General features: G+C 40.8%; 1 protein-coding gene across 3 annotated transcripts in view; it reads left to right on the top strand.

The window, feature by feature from the left end:
• The window catches only part of LOC113406380 (protein eva-1 homolog C-like), a 68,383-nt gene that overhangs the window by 30,269 nt on the left and 20,420 nt on the right, over positions 1–17,694 (top strand). For all 3 annotated transcript variants that reach the window (XM_026650948.2, XM_026650954.1, XM_026650958.1), the window contains 2 exons: positions 1,164–1,287; positions 4,350–4,502. In XM_026650948.2, the coding sequence (XP_026506733.1) occupies positions 1,164–1,287; positions 4,350–4,502 (277 nt within the window). The remainder of the gene's footprint in view (positions 1–1,163; positions 1,288–4,349; positions 4,503–17,694) is intronic.

Genomic DNA, 17,694 nt, shown 5'->3' with positions numbered 1-17,694 from the left:
TCCATCTAGCCCAGTATCCTGTCTTCTGACAGTGGCCAATGCCAGGTGCCCCAGAGGGAATGAACAGAACAGGTAATAACCAAGTGATCCATCCCCTGTCGCACACTCCCAACTTCTGGCAAACAGAGGCTAGGGATACCATCCCTGCCCATTCTGGCTAACAGCCATTAATGAACCTATCCTCAATGAATTTATCTAGTTCTTTTTTGAACCCTGTTATAGTCTTAGCCTTCACAACATCCTCTGGCAAAGAGTTCCACATGTTGACTGTGCGTTGTGTGAAGAAATACTTCCTTTTGTTTGTTTTAAACAAACTACCTATTAAACTTGGTTTAAACACAGTTACACCCAAACTTAAACCCAAACTGTTTTCAGACATGATTCGGCGTGGCAGAATTGTATTAAAACTGGATTCAAAACCATCTTTGGCAGTGTTTACACTATCCTTTTTTCCTTAAGATTTCCCACCATCGCTACCACTGATACAGCTCCAGCTCCAGCAGCAGTAGCAAAGTGTAAGTGCTACTGTAAACAGCTTCTGGCCTGCCAACCACCATGTTCTTTCACCCTGCTCAGAGCAGGTCTAGTTGACAACATGGTTATAACATTGTAAGCCTTTCTACTCTACTCCTCTCACCCTTACAATTACTGATTACTTGCTGGAGCAGCACAATAGGAATAGCGGGATATTATTAGAAAAACAAATTGATGTAGATAAAGGTCTGAGTTTTTTAAAAATAGTTTTAAAGTAGCTTGGTCACATCTATACTGGCTAACCAAATCATGTCTGAAATGGATTTAGGCCCTGATTGAGGAAGGTATTTCAACATGTGCCTAACTCTAAGGACACGAGTAGTCCCTACTGAGTCTACTCATGTGCTTAAAGTTCATCATGTGCTTAAGTACCTTGCTGCATCAAGTCCTTAGTTTGAACTGTGTTTCAAATGAACTCACCCAGGATTTTCAGCCACCAATCAAAGCCCAGCACAGACATGGTCTTATTCCTGTCATATATCTTTTTTTTTTTTTAATGCATCTATGACAAAACCCAGTGCCGCTGAATAATTTCTTTCATGTATAGAGCAAAATACAGCTAAGAGTTTTAGTTGCTGTATAGCTTCATATCTTGTTTTCAAGACTATCCTTTTTGCCCGTTGTTCTAGAAAGTACTGGATGAATGCCAGAACCAGAGAGCCTGCCAACTCCTTGTCAATAGTCGGGTTTTTGGACCTGATCTATGTCCAGGAACCACTAAATACCTCCTTGTCTCCTTTAAATGCAAACCTAGTAAGTAATTTCTACAACAGGCGAGTTCATTTTTGTGTTTCATTTGTTTTGGTTATAATGCCAGTGCAGAAAGCTTTGCATAAATCTACATGAAGTTTTCAGATTTTAAGATTAATAGCAGATTGTATTTCTACTTTATCTTAGCTTTCCATCTTGTCTGCAATATTCACATGCTTGCTACCAATATAACTGCTAGTACAGTTTGTCAGAATCTAAGACATAGAGTTTAAAAAAAAAAAAAGCTGGAAAAGCTCATACTTTAGAGAGGAATATTATGACATTTTTCACAAAAGTGGTTTGGATTAAAAGCATACAAATGTCAAAAGGCTAGATACCATGGTGATGAGTGTGGGAAAAAATGCCTAGATAGCTGGAACAAAACCTCAGAATCTTTTGAAGTTCAGCCATAGCCAGTTTTTGTGCATAACAGAGATTTGTTTTCAGTGGACACATAAGAATAAATATACATGATAAACTATTTATATTTCAGTAGAACCTCAAATGCCGGTAGGTTCTTACAACAACTGTAAAGGGACAGTCGTTGCCTCAATGGGCACTCATTGTACAAACACAAGAGAAAAATAGGAAGGGTGGAGAACAGGGAAACAACAATCAAGAGTTTTTTTAAAGTTTTATCTTATTAATTATAAGAGTGAATTCCAACTCCCCAGCACCTAGCCATTATTTGCTAGCAATTTTTTTGTATAGTGGAAATGGGTCTTCAAGAAGGCATTTGCATTTTCAGAGGGTAGTGACTTTGCCACGCAGAGAAGATATTCCATGTATAGGGGGAGCATCATCGAAGCACAAGGGGGATTGTGGAAGGAGCAAGGAAACAGAGCATCAAGACTGGCAATAAGGAACAGGAGAGGGGAGGGAGGGGGTGACACAAGATACAAATAGGTGAGTAGAGACTGAATTGTGTAGGACCTCAATGTCAAGGACAGGAAGCTCAGATAAGGAATCACTAACTTTGAAATAGCACCAACACATTGACTCCCATCACTGATGTTAATAGGTGAACCTGTCTTCAGAAAAATAAACATGTGCCTGCATACTTACTTTCTAGGATTTCTATCTGTTATATTTGTATGTATCCCAGATATTATATTTAGGTCTATGTCATTAAAAAGCGTTTTCATTTTATGGATCTCAGTGGATTGGGATCTTTGTTTTTTTAAAGTCACTTGATATTTTTCATCTACTGTAGCGCAGATATTTCCTATATATGATTGACTTTGTGATTTCACTTTTACAAAAGCTACCTAAAAGTATATTTAATGGAGTTTCCTGTCTGCAGAATTGCTTTAAGTAATAGGTTTCAAGGTGAGTGCGAACAATCTAATCTATCTCAACGTAAGATTTATATTACTCAGTATGATGGTAAAGTATCAGGGGGTAGCCGTGTTAGTCTGTATCTACAAAAACAACAAGGAGTCTGGTGGCACCTAAAGACTAACAGATTTATTTGGGCATAAGCTTTCGTGAGTAAAAACCTCACGAAAGCTTATGCCCAAATAAATCTGTTAGTCTTTAAGGTGCCACCAGACTCCTTGTTGTTTTAGTATGATAGTAACATTCTTAGTTAGGCCTGATTTTGGAAAACATCCCTATATTCAGGAAAGCTCTTGTGCATATGCATAACGTCAAGCCCCTGGGTCTAGACAGGGATAAATAACCTGTCCAGGTCAGCTGACTCAGGCACCGGGGCTGAAAAATTGCTGTGTAGCTGTTCGGGCTGAGACTGGAACCCAAGCTCTGGGACACTGCAAGGGTGGAAGGTCCTAGACTTCGGACTCCAGCTCGAGCCTGAATCCGTATGTCTACACAGCACTTTTTAGCCTCGCAGCCCAAGTCAGCTGACCTGGGCCAACCGCAGCCGTGCCAGGAGTCTTTTATCCCTGTTTAGATGTACCCATTGTCTTCAAGCATGTGCTTAAGTACTCTTCCAAATTCTTAGATTTCAGCTTCATGTAGTTTTTAGTCTCACTAGAAATGCTATTTTTTCTTTATTAGTATGGTATAGCTACAAAAGTCTTCATTATATTCTTATCCTAGGCAACTGGCTTGGCTTGTCCTGTAGTATAACAGCTTCTGGTTTCTTTATTATTTGTATTGCGGTAGCCTCTAGGAACCTCAGTCATGGACCAGGATCCCATTGTGCTAGGTGCTGTACAAACCCAGAACATAGTTTTAGGCTGTTAGCCCCCCAGATCAGAACATTTTTTGTTTGCTTCACACAACTTTCCTGTTGTGCAGCACCATTTGCACTTCTAAACAACTAATAATCAGCGAGTCAATACAAAGAATGTTTAAAAGTGACTACTTTCTGTCTGCTCTTGTGTGGGACCTGGATTATTCCCAAGGAAATCAAAGCTATGTCTCTTGTATTTCAGAAGAAACAATTAAGTTTGTTTTATGAATAGATATGAAGTTTTCCTCTCTCCAGTCTGATCTTAGTACTTCACATCAACATCCCTGATAACAATAAGGTTTCCCTTTGCCCCTTTTCAGCTGTGTAACCCCCTTTTCCTGTTTTCATGACCCATTTTGAAAGATGTTTAACAGAATGGGCTAACCTCCTCTCTCAGTCAGACCTGTGCAAACCCATTGCCTTCACTGGAGTTAAATGGCTGTGGCTGAGACCAACATTTGAAATCGAACCATTCTTATACCACAGTGCCTAGAATTCTTTGGCGCTCACTTCAGCTGTATGCTGTGGCACCAAGTGATGCAGACCATCTATATTATTAATGTGTGGGCTGAGCCACTCAGCAACGAAGCAGTGGAGAATGTGGCCATGTCCTTTGGAGAAGCAAAGAGAGATTATATTTATTGTAATGAGTATTTTTATAAAGCAGGCCATAGAGGATGAGCCAGTGGGAGAGAAGAATGGGAAAATTATTTTTTTAATTAATTTAAAATGAGGGAACAATCTTGGAGGAGTTAACTTTCCCCTTTGCTGATTGGTTGAGTTCCTCCTTGTAGGTATGCCACATTTCATTAATTAACCATTAACAGTCCACCTCGTAATATAGCATTGTTATTGGTTTCTATTTTAGCTGAACATAAAACCAAATCAGCGTGTGAAAACGAAGAACTGAAACTCCACTGTAAAGAGTCAAAGTTTCTTAACATCTATTCTGCCACATATGGCAGATCAGCACATGAGAAGGACATCTGCTCTACAGAAGTGGGCCATGCCCCTCAATTTGGTAAGTTTTAGTGTGTTTATACAGCCTTCTTAAAAGAAATGTGGAAATGTAGAAAACAGATAGAAAAGTTGATATGCAAGATCCACTGTTCTTTGGAATAGCATCTGATCAGCTGTTAATGAGAACTAGTATTTTTAAAAAACACAAAGTGTCCAGGCTGAAGAACAAAAATTACATCAGAAGTGTAGCTGAGATATAACACTTGCAGTCTAGAAAATGGTCCAGCAATAGTTTTAAAAGTTCTACTCCTGATGTCTGTTGTGAGTGAATCTAATTAACTTGTAGTAAATATCCCTCTTTGCTTTCCCTTTCCCCCTAAACTCTGTCTGCTTCTGACAATGGTTAGGCAGCCAATGTGCTGTGACAGCTGCTTATAATGCTTGTCTTATCTTTGCCCTGTGCTCCCTGTCTGTCTGTACTCACTGTTGGCTCTTGTCTTATACTTGGATTGTAATGTCTTTTGGGCATGGTCTGTCTCTTTGTTCAGTGTTTGTATAGCTCCTAGCAAAACTGAGTCTGGGTCCATAATAGGGGTCTATAGATGCTACTGTAATACAAATAAATAATAGTATTTGTCCTTAGACTGTGAAATTCCTTCAGGCAGGGACTATACCCTTTTCAAATGTATAGAAAGAAGGCAAGCAGTGGGTTCTACTGTAAATAATAAATAATAACCGGTCAATAACAAACTCATCAACTCAGCTGATGCATGGCAGGAAATAGACCATTTAAAGTATATTATTGCAGCTGCCTTTAAGTTAGATAACCTTAAACTGTAGATATGTGAGTGCTTAAGGCTAGTACAAACCATTGAATAAATGAAAGATATTCAGTGGGTGACATTCAAGATGTTTGGAGAGAATTTCACTCTGAGGACTAGCACAAGATCTGTGCACCGGTCAAGTCCCACTGAAGCCCTGTATTGAGGGGTTCAGTGGGATTTAACTGATGCATAGAATTTGTGGTGGCCCTCTGCACAGAGGTATATTTCATCCACTAGTGAGAAATACTTACAACATTAAGAGGGGATCAATAATTATTCTACAAAACCATTTGTCTGCAAGCCAATATTTCTATTTAGCTTTATATGTACTATTAAAAAGTGTATTAGCTGAAAATTATATTCAGTGCTTATACGAAAACTCAGTAAAAAGATCAATACCAATAAAGCAGATAAAAGCTTATGATTATTTTTATGCAAATGGTTCAGATCCTCTGGTGGTACTACAAATCAGCAGTGCATGCGAGGTCATGTTGTGTGGAGGATGCCATTTTGCTCTTCAAAATGGCATCCTCCATGCTGTCTGGGATTCTGGGAGGAAATAATTCATTAAAATAGTGCCATGCCAGCAAAAAGTCTGGGAACCCCTGGTCTACATGCAAACTTGCACCAATGTAATGAAACTGATTTCCTAAAACTGATTTTGTTGTGTAAGTGCACCTCTGTGTGTGGCTACGCTAATGGCAGAACAAAAAAGGCTACAGTCAGTTTAGCTAAACTCAATAACAAAATGATTTTGGCTCAATTAATTTTTGCTATTTTTATTAGAAAATAAGAGTACCTGCACACTGACTTACATCACAATAATTAAATTAGTTTTAATTCACACCTGTTGTTATCTCTGTGCGACTTTGTGTGCAGATCAGCCCTAAGACCTTTGAATCCTACAATTTCTTTCTTTGCCTCATAGTGCAGACATGAGAACTTTTTAGTTTACATCAGGGAAGAAATTACCTGAGGTGAAATGCTGCCCCCACCGAAGTCAATGGCAAAACTCCAGTTGATTCCAATGGAGCCAGGATTTCATCACCATTCAGTCGTTCAGTACTGGGTCAAACTGCCAGTGGTGTTGGGTACTGAATTAATTAGAATCTTTTCTAGGTTTTGGTGACCTTGCATCCCATTGAATAGAGTTGATAAGTAACTCATTACAAGAAGCAGCTTAGAACTGACACTATTATAGAACTATTCTAAATTCTCCCTAAACTTGTAAAGCCGATTGACTGATTTTCAGAGGTTTGATTCAAATAGGGCCCAGATAAAATACATAACACTTTAAGAATTAAAAATAGATGCAAAAAGCATACTCTCTCATACATAAATACAAGCTAAGAATCCTCTAGGCCAGTGTTTCCCAAACTTGGGATGCCGCTTGTGTAGGGAAAGTCCCTGGCAGGCCAGGCCGGTTTGTTTACCTGCTGCATCCGCAGGTCCGGCCGATCGTGGCTCCCACTGGCCGCGGTTTGCTGCTCCTGGCCAATGGGAGCTGCAGGAAGTGGCGGCCAGCACATCCCTTGGCCCGCGCCACTTCCAGCAGCCCCCACTGGCCTGGAGCAGCGAACCGCGGCCAATGGGAGCCACGATCGGCCGGACCTGCGGACGGGGCAGGTAAACAAACCGGCCCGGCCTGCCAGGGGCTTTCCCTACACAAGTGGCGTCCCACGTTTGGGAAACACTGCTCTAGGCCATGCTGAATGTTCTATTATTGTTTAGTTTCCCCAGCCCCGAAGGATGAAAATGAGATCTAAAGCTGTTCTTGTTCCAAAGTTTGAGATATTATTGCCCTGATTCTTTGAGTTGCTGAGCCCCTTTATCGATTCTGCACTGCCACTTCTGCTTCTTGGAATGAGCCCCTCTGAGGGCCAACTCCAAAGGCACTACTTGAGCAGGAGTGGCAGGGGGTCAGGGCCTCTGAGGATTTGGCCCCAGCTGAGTTGATGGGAATGCTCAAAGTCATGCTTACCAGTGCAGTTTAGCTTCCTATGCCTTTAACAAGGGAACGTAGGAATTGCCATAGGTCAGACCAGTGGTCCTTCTAGTCCAGTATTCTGTCTCCAACATGGGCCAGCACCAACTGCTTCAAAGGAAGGTGCAAGAAACCCTGCAGAAGGGCATTATGGAATAACCTGCCCACAGGAAAAATTTCTTCCTAGCTTCCATTAATCAGATGTTGGGCTTATGCCTTGAAGCCTGAGTGTTTATACCCCATACATCTTCAGTGGGACACCAGAAGCATTAGCCTAACTCTACCTCTTGAAGGTCATGGTCCCACTGACTTCAACAGGAGCAGAGTTAAGCTAGCACTGAGTGCTTTTGAAAATCCTACCCTTCATGTGTTCCAAGAGTAGAGTCAGTTCAGATCTGAGGGAGGAAAGCAGGGCTTAATTTGTAATGAAAGAGGTGCCTGGGCTCAAGCAATTTTTTTTTTATATTCATAACTGATGCAGCAAGCCCAGAGGTGCCGGGGCTATGAACGGCCAAGCCTCGAGGTGCCAGGGCTCAGCCCTGGCACAAATTAATCACTGGAGGAAAGGGCACAAACTCCAGAAATATTTGAACATTGTATTCAGAAAAAATCAAAGATTTTCATTTCAAGCAGGACTATTCAAACTCCATATTGACGACAGTATTTAACTTAGGTACCCAGGGACCATGGTGAGATGCATGGTATAAAACCTAGACAGATATTTTGATTTAGAAGTGTGTGTGAATGTCTATATCTACAGATGTACACGTGATTATATCGCTTGTGTCTGCATACATATCAAAGCATCTGAATTGATGGAAGAAAGTTAAATCCTATTTTGTGAAGGGGTGGGGAGTAAGAGTGGATGAATGAACAGAATTAAAATCAAAACTGATCAAAGGGTCTTGTAAGTGAACACCCTAAAAAGCTGAAAGGGAAAATGTTGTGCCTTTGGTGCTGTTCTCCCACTCTGCCTACAGCCTCAAGAGAACACAGGGACACTGGCTAACATGGTTACAGCTATGTTTACAACACAGTCAGCTACTAATTTCAGACCTGCTCCCATTGAAATAAGAGTCCTGTCCTGGATCTTGGGTGGAGCAATATCAGGCCTTTATTTTTTTTAATTTTTTTTAGAAAAAATGACAAGTCAAAAGCTATATAAGAAGACAAATACTTAGAACTTGTGGGCCCAATCCTGCATTCCTTGCAACCCAAAATTTCCATTGATTTCAACAGGAGCTTTGGGGGTACAAGGAACATAGAAGTAGGTGCTGCTATATATGATACACATAACAATGGGGAGGAAGGATGGTCTAGTGGGGTAGGACACTGGAATATGGGAGATGTGTGTTCAGTCCCTGCCTCAGCTATTGTGTGTGACCTTGGGCAAATCACTTAATCTAACCTGTTCCTCAGTTCCCCACCTGTAAAATTAAGCTAATTCTTCCCTGTATTATAGGGGTGTTCTGACAAGACAATCCATTTGTGACTGTGAGGAGGTAATATACTATGGTGACATCATTATCCAGATAGAAAAGAAATATCTGTGCAAATGCATTTTAATTATCTTTAACATGTTTCTACATTGTATGGCAAATATATATTGAAAGTTACTTCCTTTTTGCACTAAGATTATCAAAAGCATCATAATAGAAATGAGAACTTGTTGAGCTCAATTTAGTGAGGCACAATTTTGCTTAAAAATTCATGGTGCCAGATATTTTTAAGATACTCTAACTGGGCTCAGCCAATCCAGAAGTTTGTAGCAGTTTCTTTCTGTATACAGAATTGTCTTTTCTAACATGTTCTGTTCTTTTCTTTTTTTTTAATTCCTAGTAACATGTGAATGGGAACAAGATGTAATAGAGAAAATTTATTAGCCAAAGGAAAATAAAGCATTGTGCCAAAACATAGGTTACCATAGAGAGTGCAAGGAAGCTTCAGGTCAACAAACACTCCTAAATTCATAAATTACTCTTATTAACACATGAAAGTACTTGAAAGAAGGGTTGGTGCATAATAGATAGCCCCTAGCTGAAATGTTCAAGGTAAGATACTAAAATGTACTTTTACACAGATTACATCTATTCTCCCTTATTGATCATACACATACAATTCCTGAAGCACCAACAACCTAATTATGACCTTGGATATGTGTGCTCAATTCCCACTGAGGTAAGTGGGAGTTGTGTGCATGTTGCTAAGGGAAGAACTTGGCCCTAAATCGTTTATTCATTAATAATCATCAAAAAGCTTGTGGCTTACATAGTAAGGGGTATGTTGTCCTCTTGGTGTGAGGGATTTCCACATGTAGCCCTCTGTGCACTGAGAGGAGAACACCCCCTAAAGAAGTAAAAGTACAAATCACTGCAGGCAGCTCAAGGAATACACATACACTGTTGTAATTATACCCATTATTAATTATACACTTTTAATTTCCAAAAATCATGAACAGTTTAATGCAACCAGAATCTAGGAAATTGCTAGACATTTAAATACCAGCAATTCAGGGATCATTCACTGTAGGGTGACCAGACAGCAAATGTGAAAAATCAGGACGGGAGTGGGGGGTAAATAGGAGCCTATATAAGAAAAAGACCCAAAAATCAGAACTGTCCCTATAAAATCGGGACATCTGATTACCCTAATTCAATGTAATAAAGGAAACCTTCAACCATTTTGCTGTAAATTCAAAAGCACTTCTTGTCAAGAGCTGACGTACAGAGCTATGTAAAGGGAAGCAATTTACAGTACACAAGTCTTATTGCTCCTACAAAACCCAGGGACCATGCTACCTATTTTTGAATATCATCTACTAGTAATTTATGTATTAACTAATTATTTGCATACACATAGACATGGAGCACTCTTGGAGCACTTCTCACCATGAACAAACTGGAAAAAATACTTAATGCTCAGGGCATAGTATAGAGACTGCCAGGAACTGCTGCATGCCCACAATCAGATTGTTTCATGGGAAAGCTGTAAAAAGGGAAAGAAATTAAGAAAGTTGTGAGAAGAGAGAGATCCACAGTACCGGCGGGAGATTGGTAGTGTTATTTAAAGGCAGGAAGAGAGCAGCAGCCATTTGGAATCCCCTTCCACCCTTCTCAGTGCTGGGAGTTGGAGAGGGAAAGAGATGAGGAGTTATTAACCAAACTTTTTGAACCTCAAAAACAGTTTGAGAGATGGGCAAAAATTGGGGGCCAGTTTCCCTTTTATGTGGTTCAGTTTGCACATCCCTCATTCTAAAAGATATTGTTTCTTGTTTTCAGTTGGTTATACATGTATTTCAATATGTTTCCCTTAAAAAAATACTGTCATTGCAATCCAAGCAGAACTACTGAGAGGAGGAAGTCCAATCCACACTCCTACCTGTTTATTTTCCAGACACGTCCTCTTTGCTCTGTTCTCCCTTTGAATTTAATTATAAAGTCAGGATTTGCACTTTTTGAGGTGAGAGCACCGGTTAACTGCTCTTGCTGTAAACCCAGGTTACAAACTCAACTATATGGATGCTAGCTGTGCAGTAATGTGTTTCATTAATGTATAAAGGCTTTCACTAGGAGAAGACCAGCTTGAGATTTTGTGGGGTTACAACTACTTCTTCCAGTGACTACAAATTTAAAGGAGTGGTCTCCTGTACTAGCCTAGGTGTCTTTGTTTTTTGCCTCCTCCTAGCAGCAGACAGAGATAGGAAAAGAACTTGCTTGCTGCATCAGCACCGTTGTTTGCTGTCTCCAGCAGGTGGACTCAATCTTGATGCTGATTTTGCTGTAGACACCTGATGAAGGTTAGGCTTTGGGACTGGCACAAATCTGCAGCATGTCTCAGAGTGCTGGATTTTGCATTTGAATTGCAGCACTCTCTGAGATGTATGAGATCAGAAATATGAAAATAGCTTCCTATTGCCTATGCTGTTTTGTGTGGCTCATGCAGTACATTAGATGTGAATTTGCCACCAAAAGGCAGGAGAGGCTTTTGATATGGGGAGGGGATACATCTTCTTTTTCCCTTCCTCTTTTGGCTACTGGAGTTGACTTTACTTTTGGAAGTTGCAGAGAAGGGGAATGTATTGAATTTTTCCCTTCTCACCCCAGCAGTCATAGCCTCTCCCACTGCAGCTTGTCCAAATGCCTGCTGCTACATCCAACCACTGTGGAGAAGTTTCTGCTGAAATAATTAGCAGTAAAATAGTTAACAATTATAATATTTAAAACATTTCATTAGGCTTCAGAGTTGACATCCTGTTGAGTTGAATGGGCAGATTGCATCCCTCAAAGCGATTGTTTCAAGTTGTCTGCAGACTCAGGCAGACATAGTTGTATCAGGTAATGTCCATATCCTTACAACCACAAAGGTTAACAACTTAGGTTGGTTTGGGTTTTTTTAAATGGAAGCTTAGATTTCTGAACTATTTGAAAATGTATTCTGGGTACTGTGGTTAAAGGGACGTCTTATTTTATTTTAAACTAATCTATATACATATGGAGCTGAATTCTGCAAATTGCAGTGATAAGCATTTAAGAAGTTTGCAGCAAACAAATTCTAGTTTATCAGTACTCTGTTATCATCCCACAAAGAATGAGGAACTCCACATCTGTCCTGCACACTTGTGCTGGTAAATTTCTGTGTGTCCGATAGATAAAAATGTTGCTAAATCCGTAAGGGCTGGATTCTGAACTCGGGTCCAGTTAAACATAGGACCAAAACGTGAGCTAATCCTGTTGGAGGCTGATGCTGTCTGCACAAGCACATAAACTGTTTCTCTGCAAAGAGATTTAGTGCTTTGTTTACTCACCTACTTGGATCTGAAACTGAAAGGTATCAGGAATATGTTTCATGAACACAATGTATTCTATGTATTTGCTACAGTTAGCAACATAACTGAGTGTCTTCTGATGCACAAGCTGGGCCCCATGTAATATGCTCCTGCATAAATTGCCATGTTATTGTCCTTCTTTTGGAATTTCCAGCATTAATGTGCTCCTGAATTGCATTGTTTCCCCCAGTCAATTCCTATCCCCAGAGTGACCTTTGGGCTCTGCAAAGCATGAGCCATCCTGGTTTGATAAACGGAAAGCAGAGATTTCACACTATTTAAAATGCAAGTCCTGACTAGCTCTTTTTATTGAGGAGACAGCCTTGAAAACATAAAGTCATGAAAACCAATGATCAGGGATGAAAGGAACAAGCAGCTGGGCTCTATTTCTGCAGTAGGAAGTTGGCAACAACCTCCTCTCCCCATACACACATGTATTAATTATTATTTGTATTATCGTAGCACTTAGCACCCCAGGTCATGAACCAGGATCCTATTGTGCTAGGGGCTGTACAAACACAGACCAAAAAAAAGACTGTCCCTGCCTCCAAAAAGCTTACAATCTAAGTAAAATGGGTCTATGTTTGAGGTGCATCCCAAAAAAAATCTCATTAACCCTCCCTATAATTGCTAGGCCGGCTCTGTGCATGGCAGTGGGATAGTACTGGACAGCAATTAGTAAGGAGTGACAGAACATTGTTTCACAGGCTTGGCTAAAATTGCTGCTACAGCGAGCTCTGGCCAGTCCATTGAATTGCAGGTTTTGTGTGCAAGGAAAAGAGAGTACAGGCTGAAATGTGAGAAGCTTTAAGAAATCAGAAGAATTGCTACTAATTAAATCCTGAACGATTTATGGCTACAGCGGCTAGATGTAATTTGCATGCCAAAACATTTCTGACTAGAGCTAATTACAAGCTGAAAGAGTCCTTCCTCCGGAAACAAGACTTTCTAATTCGTTAAATAACTGAGGTCAGAGCTGATATTTTCCTGCTGTATTAAACCCCCTTTTTAAGGCCCCATATTCCTCAGTTCCACTCAACTAAATGTCCGCTTCACAAAACCCACCGCCCAACACTATTGGCACCTAGTTGGCAATCTCAGCAGTGGGGCCTGGAGAATTAACTGTCTTCTCTCTCTTGAGAGGGTCCCTTCAGAGAAGGATGAGGTGAACTGGCAGTGTGGGGATGATTATACTGCTACTTTCTATATTGTCTGTGTTCTGTGGATGGAAGACTTCCGCCTCCAGCTCCATCGATCAGCCACCTTTCACAAGCAATTCATTTCAAACATTTAAGTACCGGTTCAGCAAGCTATGCAAGCACATATCTAATTTAAGCATTAAGGCATTCCAGGGAAAAAAAATAGTATGTGCTTACCTTCAAACCTTAGTGCATGCTTAAATTCAACTCTGTTCAGGAAAGCTCTTACACATGTGCTTAGCTTTATGTACACACTTTAGTCCCATTGAGTTCATAGGACTATTCACTCATATGCTTAAAGTTAAGCACTTGTTTAAATTCCTTGCTGAACTGGGTCCTCAAAGAAAAACTCTTTTTGAAGTAATGCTCGTTAGCTGGAAAACAGATCCTGTTTTCAGAATACAGCCTACTTACTGTGTTTAAACCATTGTTGCCAGAAATATCATAAGGTTGCACAATCTTGAATTAATCTCTCTCATTTGAAGAGTGCGTTATTCTCTGCTTTCCATTATTGAAGGAAAGTTGATTTATTTTTCTTGTTAAATAACATGGACATAGAAATGAATTTTTCAAGTATAATATAATATACAGGTCAGATGAGGCAGAAATATTTTAGACTGTATTTTACTTTATTAAATGTTCCCTTTGAATGACAAGTGAACATATTTATTTATACACACACCTACCCATCACAGATGTGGTAACATGATAAATTGCATTTATTATGTATCTTTGACTGACTCACCTGCACTTTGCCCACTATCTCATCTCCCCTAGGAATACTTCTCATATTCCAAACCTCCTTTAAGCTGTGCTTATTCTTCCCCTCCCTTGAGTAATGCTAGATGAGGGTGATCCCCATAGTGTTTGTGACAAGAGACATATTGCAAAGAGCCCTGTAGCACTAGTGATTCAGGGAAAGAGAAGCCTTGTTTTCATTCCTTAAAAAAGTGTGTTTTTTTACCTCAGGATAGCTAACGCTGTGACATTTGGGGGTTCACACAGGCCAGTGAGGGGTTCGGTCACCATTTGCCTTGTAACCCTGGGTGCCTTGTGGCTGTGCAGCTTTGGTCCAGCGCTTTGACCCCATCAGTCTGCCAGCAGCCCACAAGCTTCACCTGGGCTTTTTCCAACTTGGTTACTCCTTGCAGGCCGACCTTAGGACCCTTCCAGCCCCAAATTTGCCCCAGAATTGTCCTACTGCAGGAACCAGTTCCTCTCAGTGGATCCTCACAGAGAAAGCCTTGGGTTTGCTGCCTTTACAGAGATAGTAAAACAGTCCAGCCTGTTAGCTTTCTGGAAGCACACACTTTACTGAACTTACCCAGTACTGATTGAGAATGAAAGCAAAACACGTTTATTAACAAAAGAGCTTGTATTAAGTAACACCAAGTACAAGGGGGAAAGGTAGAAATGGTTACAAGCAAATAAAAGTGAAAACACACATCTAGAAGACTAAAACTTAATCTAGCAAGATAATCTTTATTCACGATGGTTTCTCTCACCCCCAGTCTCCTTTCCAGCCTTTTACTGGCCAGGATCCATCACAGAGATCAAATCGTTAGTTTCATTGTCTCCTAAGGTGAAGGATCAAGATGGAGTCTCTCACTCTCTTCCTTATATCCCCCCAAAAGATGCCTTTGTCATACTGGGGATTCAGTCTCCTGTGTCTCTCTGGGGTGCACAAGCTGTGTTCATTCTCTGTTTCTTGAGTTCAGGATCAGGTTAAACCAGGGGTTCTCAAACTGGGGGTTGGGACCCTTCAGGGGGTCATGAGGTTATTACATGGGGGGTAGCAAGCTGTCAGCCTCCACCCCAAACCCAGCTTTGCCTCCAGCATTTATAATGGTGTTAAATATATTTAAAAGTGTTTTTAATTTTTAAGGGGGGTCGCACTCAGAGACTTGCTATGTGAAAGGGGTCACCAGTACAAAAGTTTGAGAACCACTGGGTTAAACCCTGCTGGTTTAGCTCAATGGCTTTGTTTATTGCTAATATGTAAATTAAGGTAAACTCACATTCCTTTGTCTAGGACAGACCAGTTTATCACCTTTTACCTAGGCTAGGCTGTCTGGTCTTAAACATGTTCTAGTAACATCATGCAGACGGAATTCTTAACGTTACATATAATGTTAACATATGCATTGTAAAATTAGATTAATAACCAGCATGTTATTAGCTTTCATATTGCACCTCACAAGGCATATTTTGCACAAATATTATTGCAGTAGTGTGGAGGGTATGAAAACAAGGAGTATCTAGGGTCACAAATGCATATGAGCCAGGGGTTCCCACAACAAATTTTGTGGTGGCCTCAGAGTTTGGCCACCAATTCTTGCTGGTGGCTGTTCTGACAAACCCCTTCTCTCTGTCCCTGCCTCCCTTGGCCCTTCAGCAAGAGCCCGCCCCGGGGAAGGTGGGTCTGGAACTCACTGGCTGCCTGTGGAATCCCAGGCTCCCAATGCCCTGGCCAAATGGGAGTGTGTGAGCTGCCAAGGGAGTGTCCCAGCAACCAAACACCATAGCTGCCTCCAGCGCTGCACACACCAGCCCCACGTGTATCCAGACGTGTTGCCTGGAGCCCCCAGGGAGGCTGCGCAGTGCAGGGCACCAATCCCTGCTGGCGATGCCAGCACAAACACCAAGGCAGCGTATCTCGCTGCCCTTGGTAACAGCTATTCTGGAGCAACAGCGGAGTGCTGCAGGGAGAGGCTGTTGCTTTGCCCCCAATCTCCGCCCAGGCTTTGGAGGCTGTTGTGGCAGCAAAAAAATGTCCTGGTAGCCACGTCAGCCACAGTGGTCTCATTTGAGAAACGCTGATATGAGCTATCCTGCAGTAAATGCACAGTGAAGACAAGGTACTTTAGTTTTACCATGAGGTAAACTAGTTGAGTGATATAGAATTGGGGATATAGAATTGACTTCATCTAGTTTACCTCACAGTAAAGCTAAAGTGCCTGGTCTCTTTTATTTTAGGATAGCTCCTACATGTTAGCTACCCTGAGGTAAAAAGTATACCTTTATTAGCAGTGAAATAAGGCCTGAGAGAGAACATATAGCAGTGGCAGCAGAGAGGGAGGGGAAAAATGGCAGACTGAAGTGGGGGAACTTGGAGACAAGAGGAGGACAGAGTGGAATGAAAGGGCTAGCATGAAAAAACGAGGTAAAGGACAAAAACAAAAATGAAGGATAGAAGACAAAACTACTAGAAATATACGGGGGGGAAAAGAACACAGAGAGAAAAAGGCTCAGAATGGACAGTGGAGAGAGAGAGGAAATAGGTGAGACAATCAAAATACAGTGTGATACATGGCGGAAGAAGAATAACCAGTCACCAACTACTACAAGTTGGCGCTTCAATCAAGAAAAGGATGGACTCACTCGCTTGAGCCAAATTTTCAAAGATACCTCAATCCAGTCCCATAATTTTCACCTGCTATTCTGTGTATTCAAACACCTGAATTTGAATGTGAGAACAGCAACTGCATATGCAGTTCACCTGCTTAGGCATCTCTTTGTTTTATTTGTGTAATTTCTGCTTGAGGAGGTTTGCATGAGCAAAATTGCAGGGGCACATTTTGAGCCTGTTCTTGAAAATGTACTCTTTAATATTAAGTATACAGACTTCCTGCCAACTGAACCACATGTTTGCCAGCATCCTAACTGTGGGGAGTTATTGGAAAGATAACAAGCCCACACAAAAAGTATACATGAAGTTGTAGAACATTTTGAACTGAATTGTTTAGCTGTTAAACATTGGATAGCCTATAGGGAGCAATTAAATAGTTTTCTTTAGTCATAACACTGTGCATGTAAGGCCTAGAAAAACTACACCTTCCTGTAAAAGAAAAAAGGACAAATAATTAGCATGAAAGGTTGGAATGGATCCACCCAACATGAAACCAGGCAGATTCTGGAATTTCCTCCAAAACATTTAGATGCCAAGAGCCTATCAATCTATGTGATGTGCCAAGAATGGCTCAGGTAGAGGAGCCTAACCCAAAGTCAACATGAATATGAACTAAAAGGAGCTATTAACTTCAACAGCAACATGAACCAACACCTAAAAAAACTGAAATAAAACATGTCCTCATTATATCATTGTACTTGAATGAAACAAGCAGGCCAACAGCTTGAGCCTCATATAAGACACCATTCATATAAATAAGATTAACAGCAGAGCAAGAAAGGTAGTAGAAAATATAATTAAACTTTCAAGGACAATATTATTATCATGAACAGTTCCCATATGGATCATCTGATAGCTCCTCTACAGAACGTTCTTTAGATTCTTTCTTACTTGCCAAGATAAACTATTTTGCTGCCTAAAGAGTCCTAAAAATGTCCACCTAATCTACTCAAAGGGTATGTCTACACTACAAAATTAGGTCCAATTTATAGAAGTCAATTTTTAGGAAGCG

This window comes from Terrapene carolina, unplaced genomic scaffold (genome assembly GCF_002925995.2).
Source record: "Terrapene carolina triunguis isolate 2854851 unplaced genomic scaffold, T_m_triunguis-2.0 Scaffold30, whole genome shotgun sequence".
Taxonomy (NCBI): Eukaryota; Metazoa; Chordata; order Testudines; family Emydidae; genus Terrapene; species Terrapene triunguis.
The sequence above is the reverse complement of the archived record's forward strand: the minus strand, read 5'-3'. Positions and strand labels throughout refer to the sequence as shown.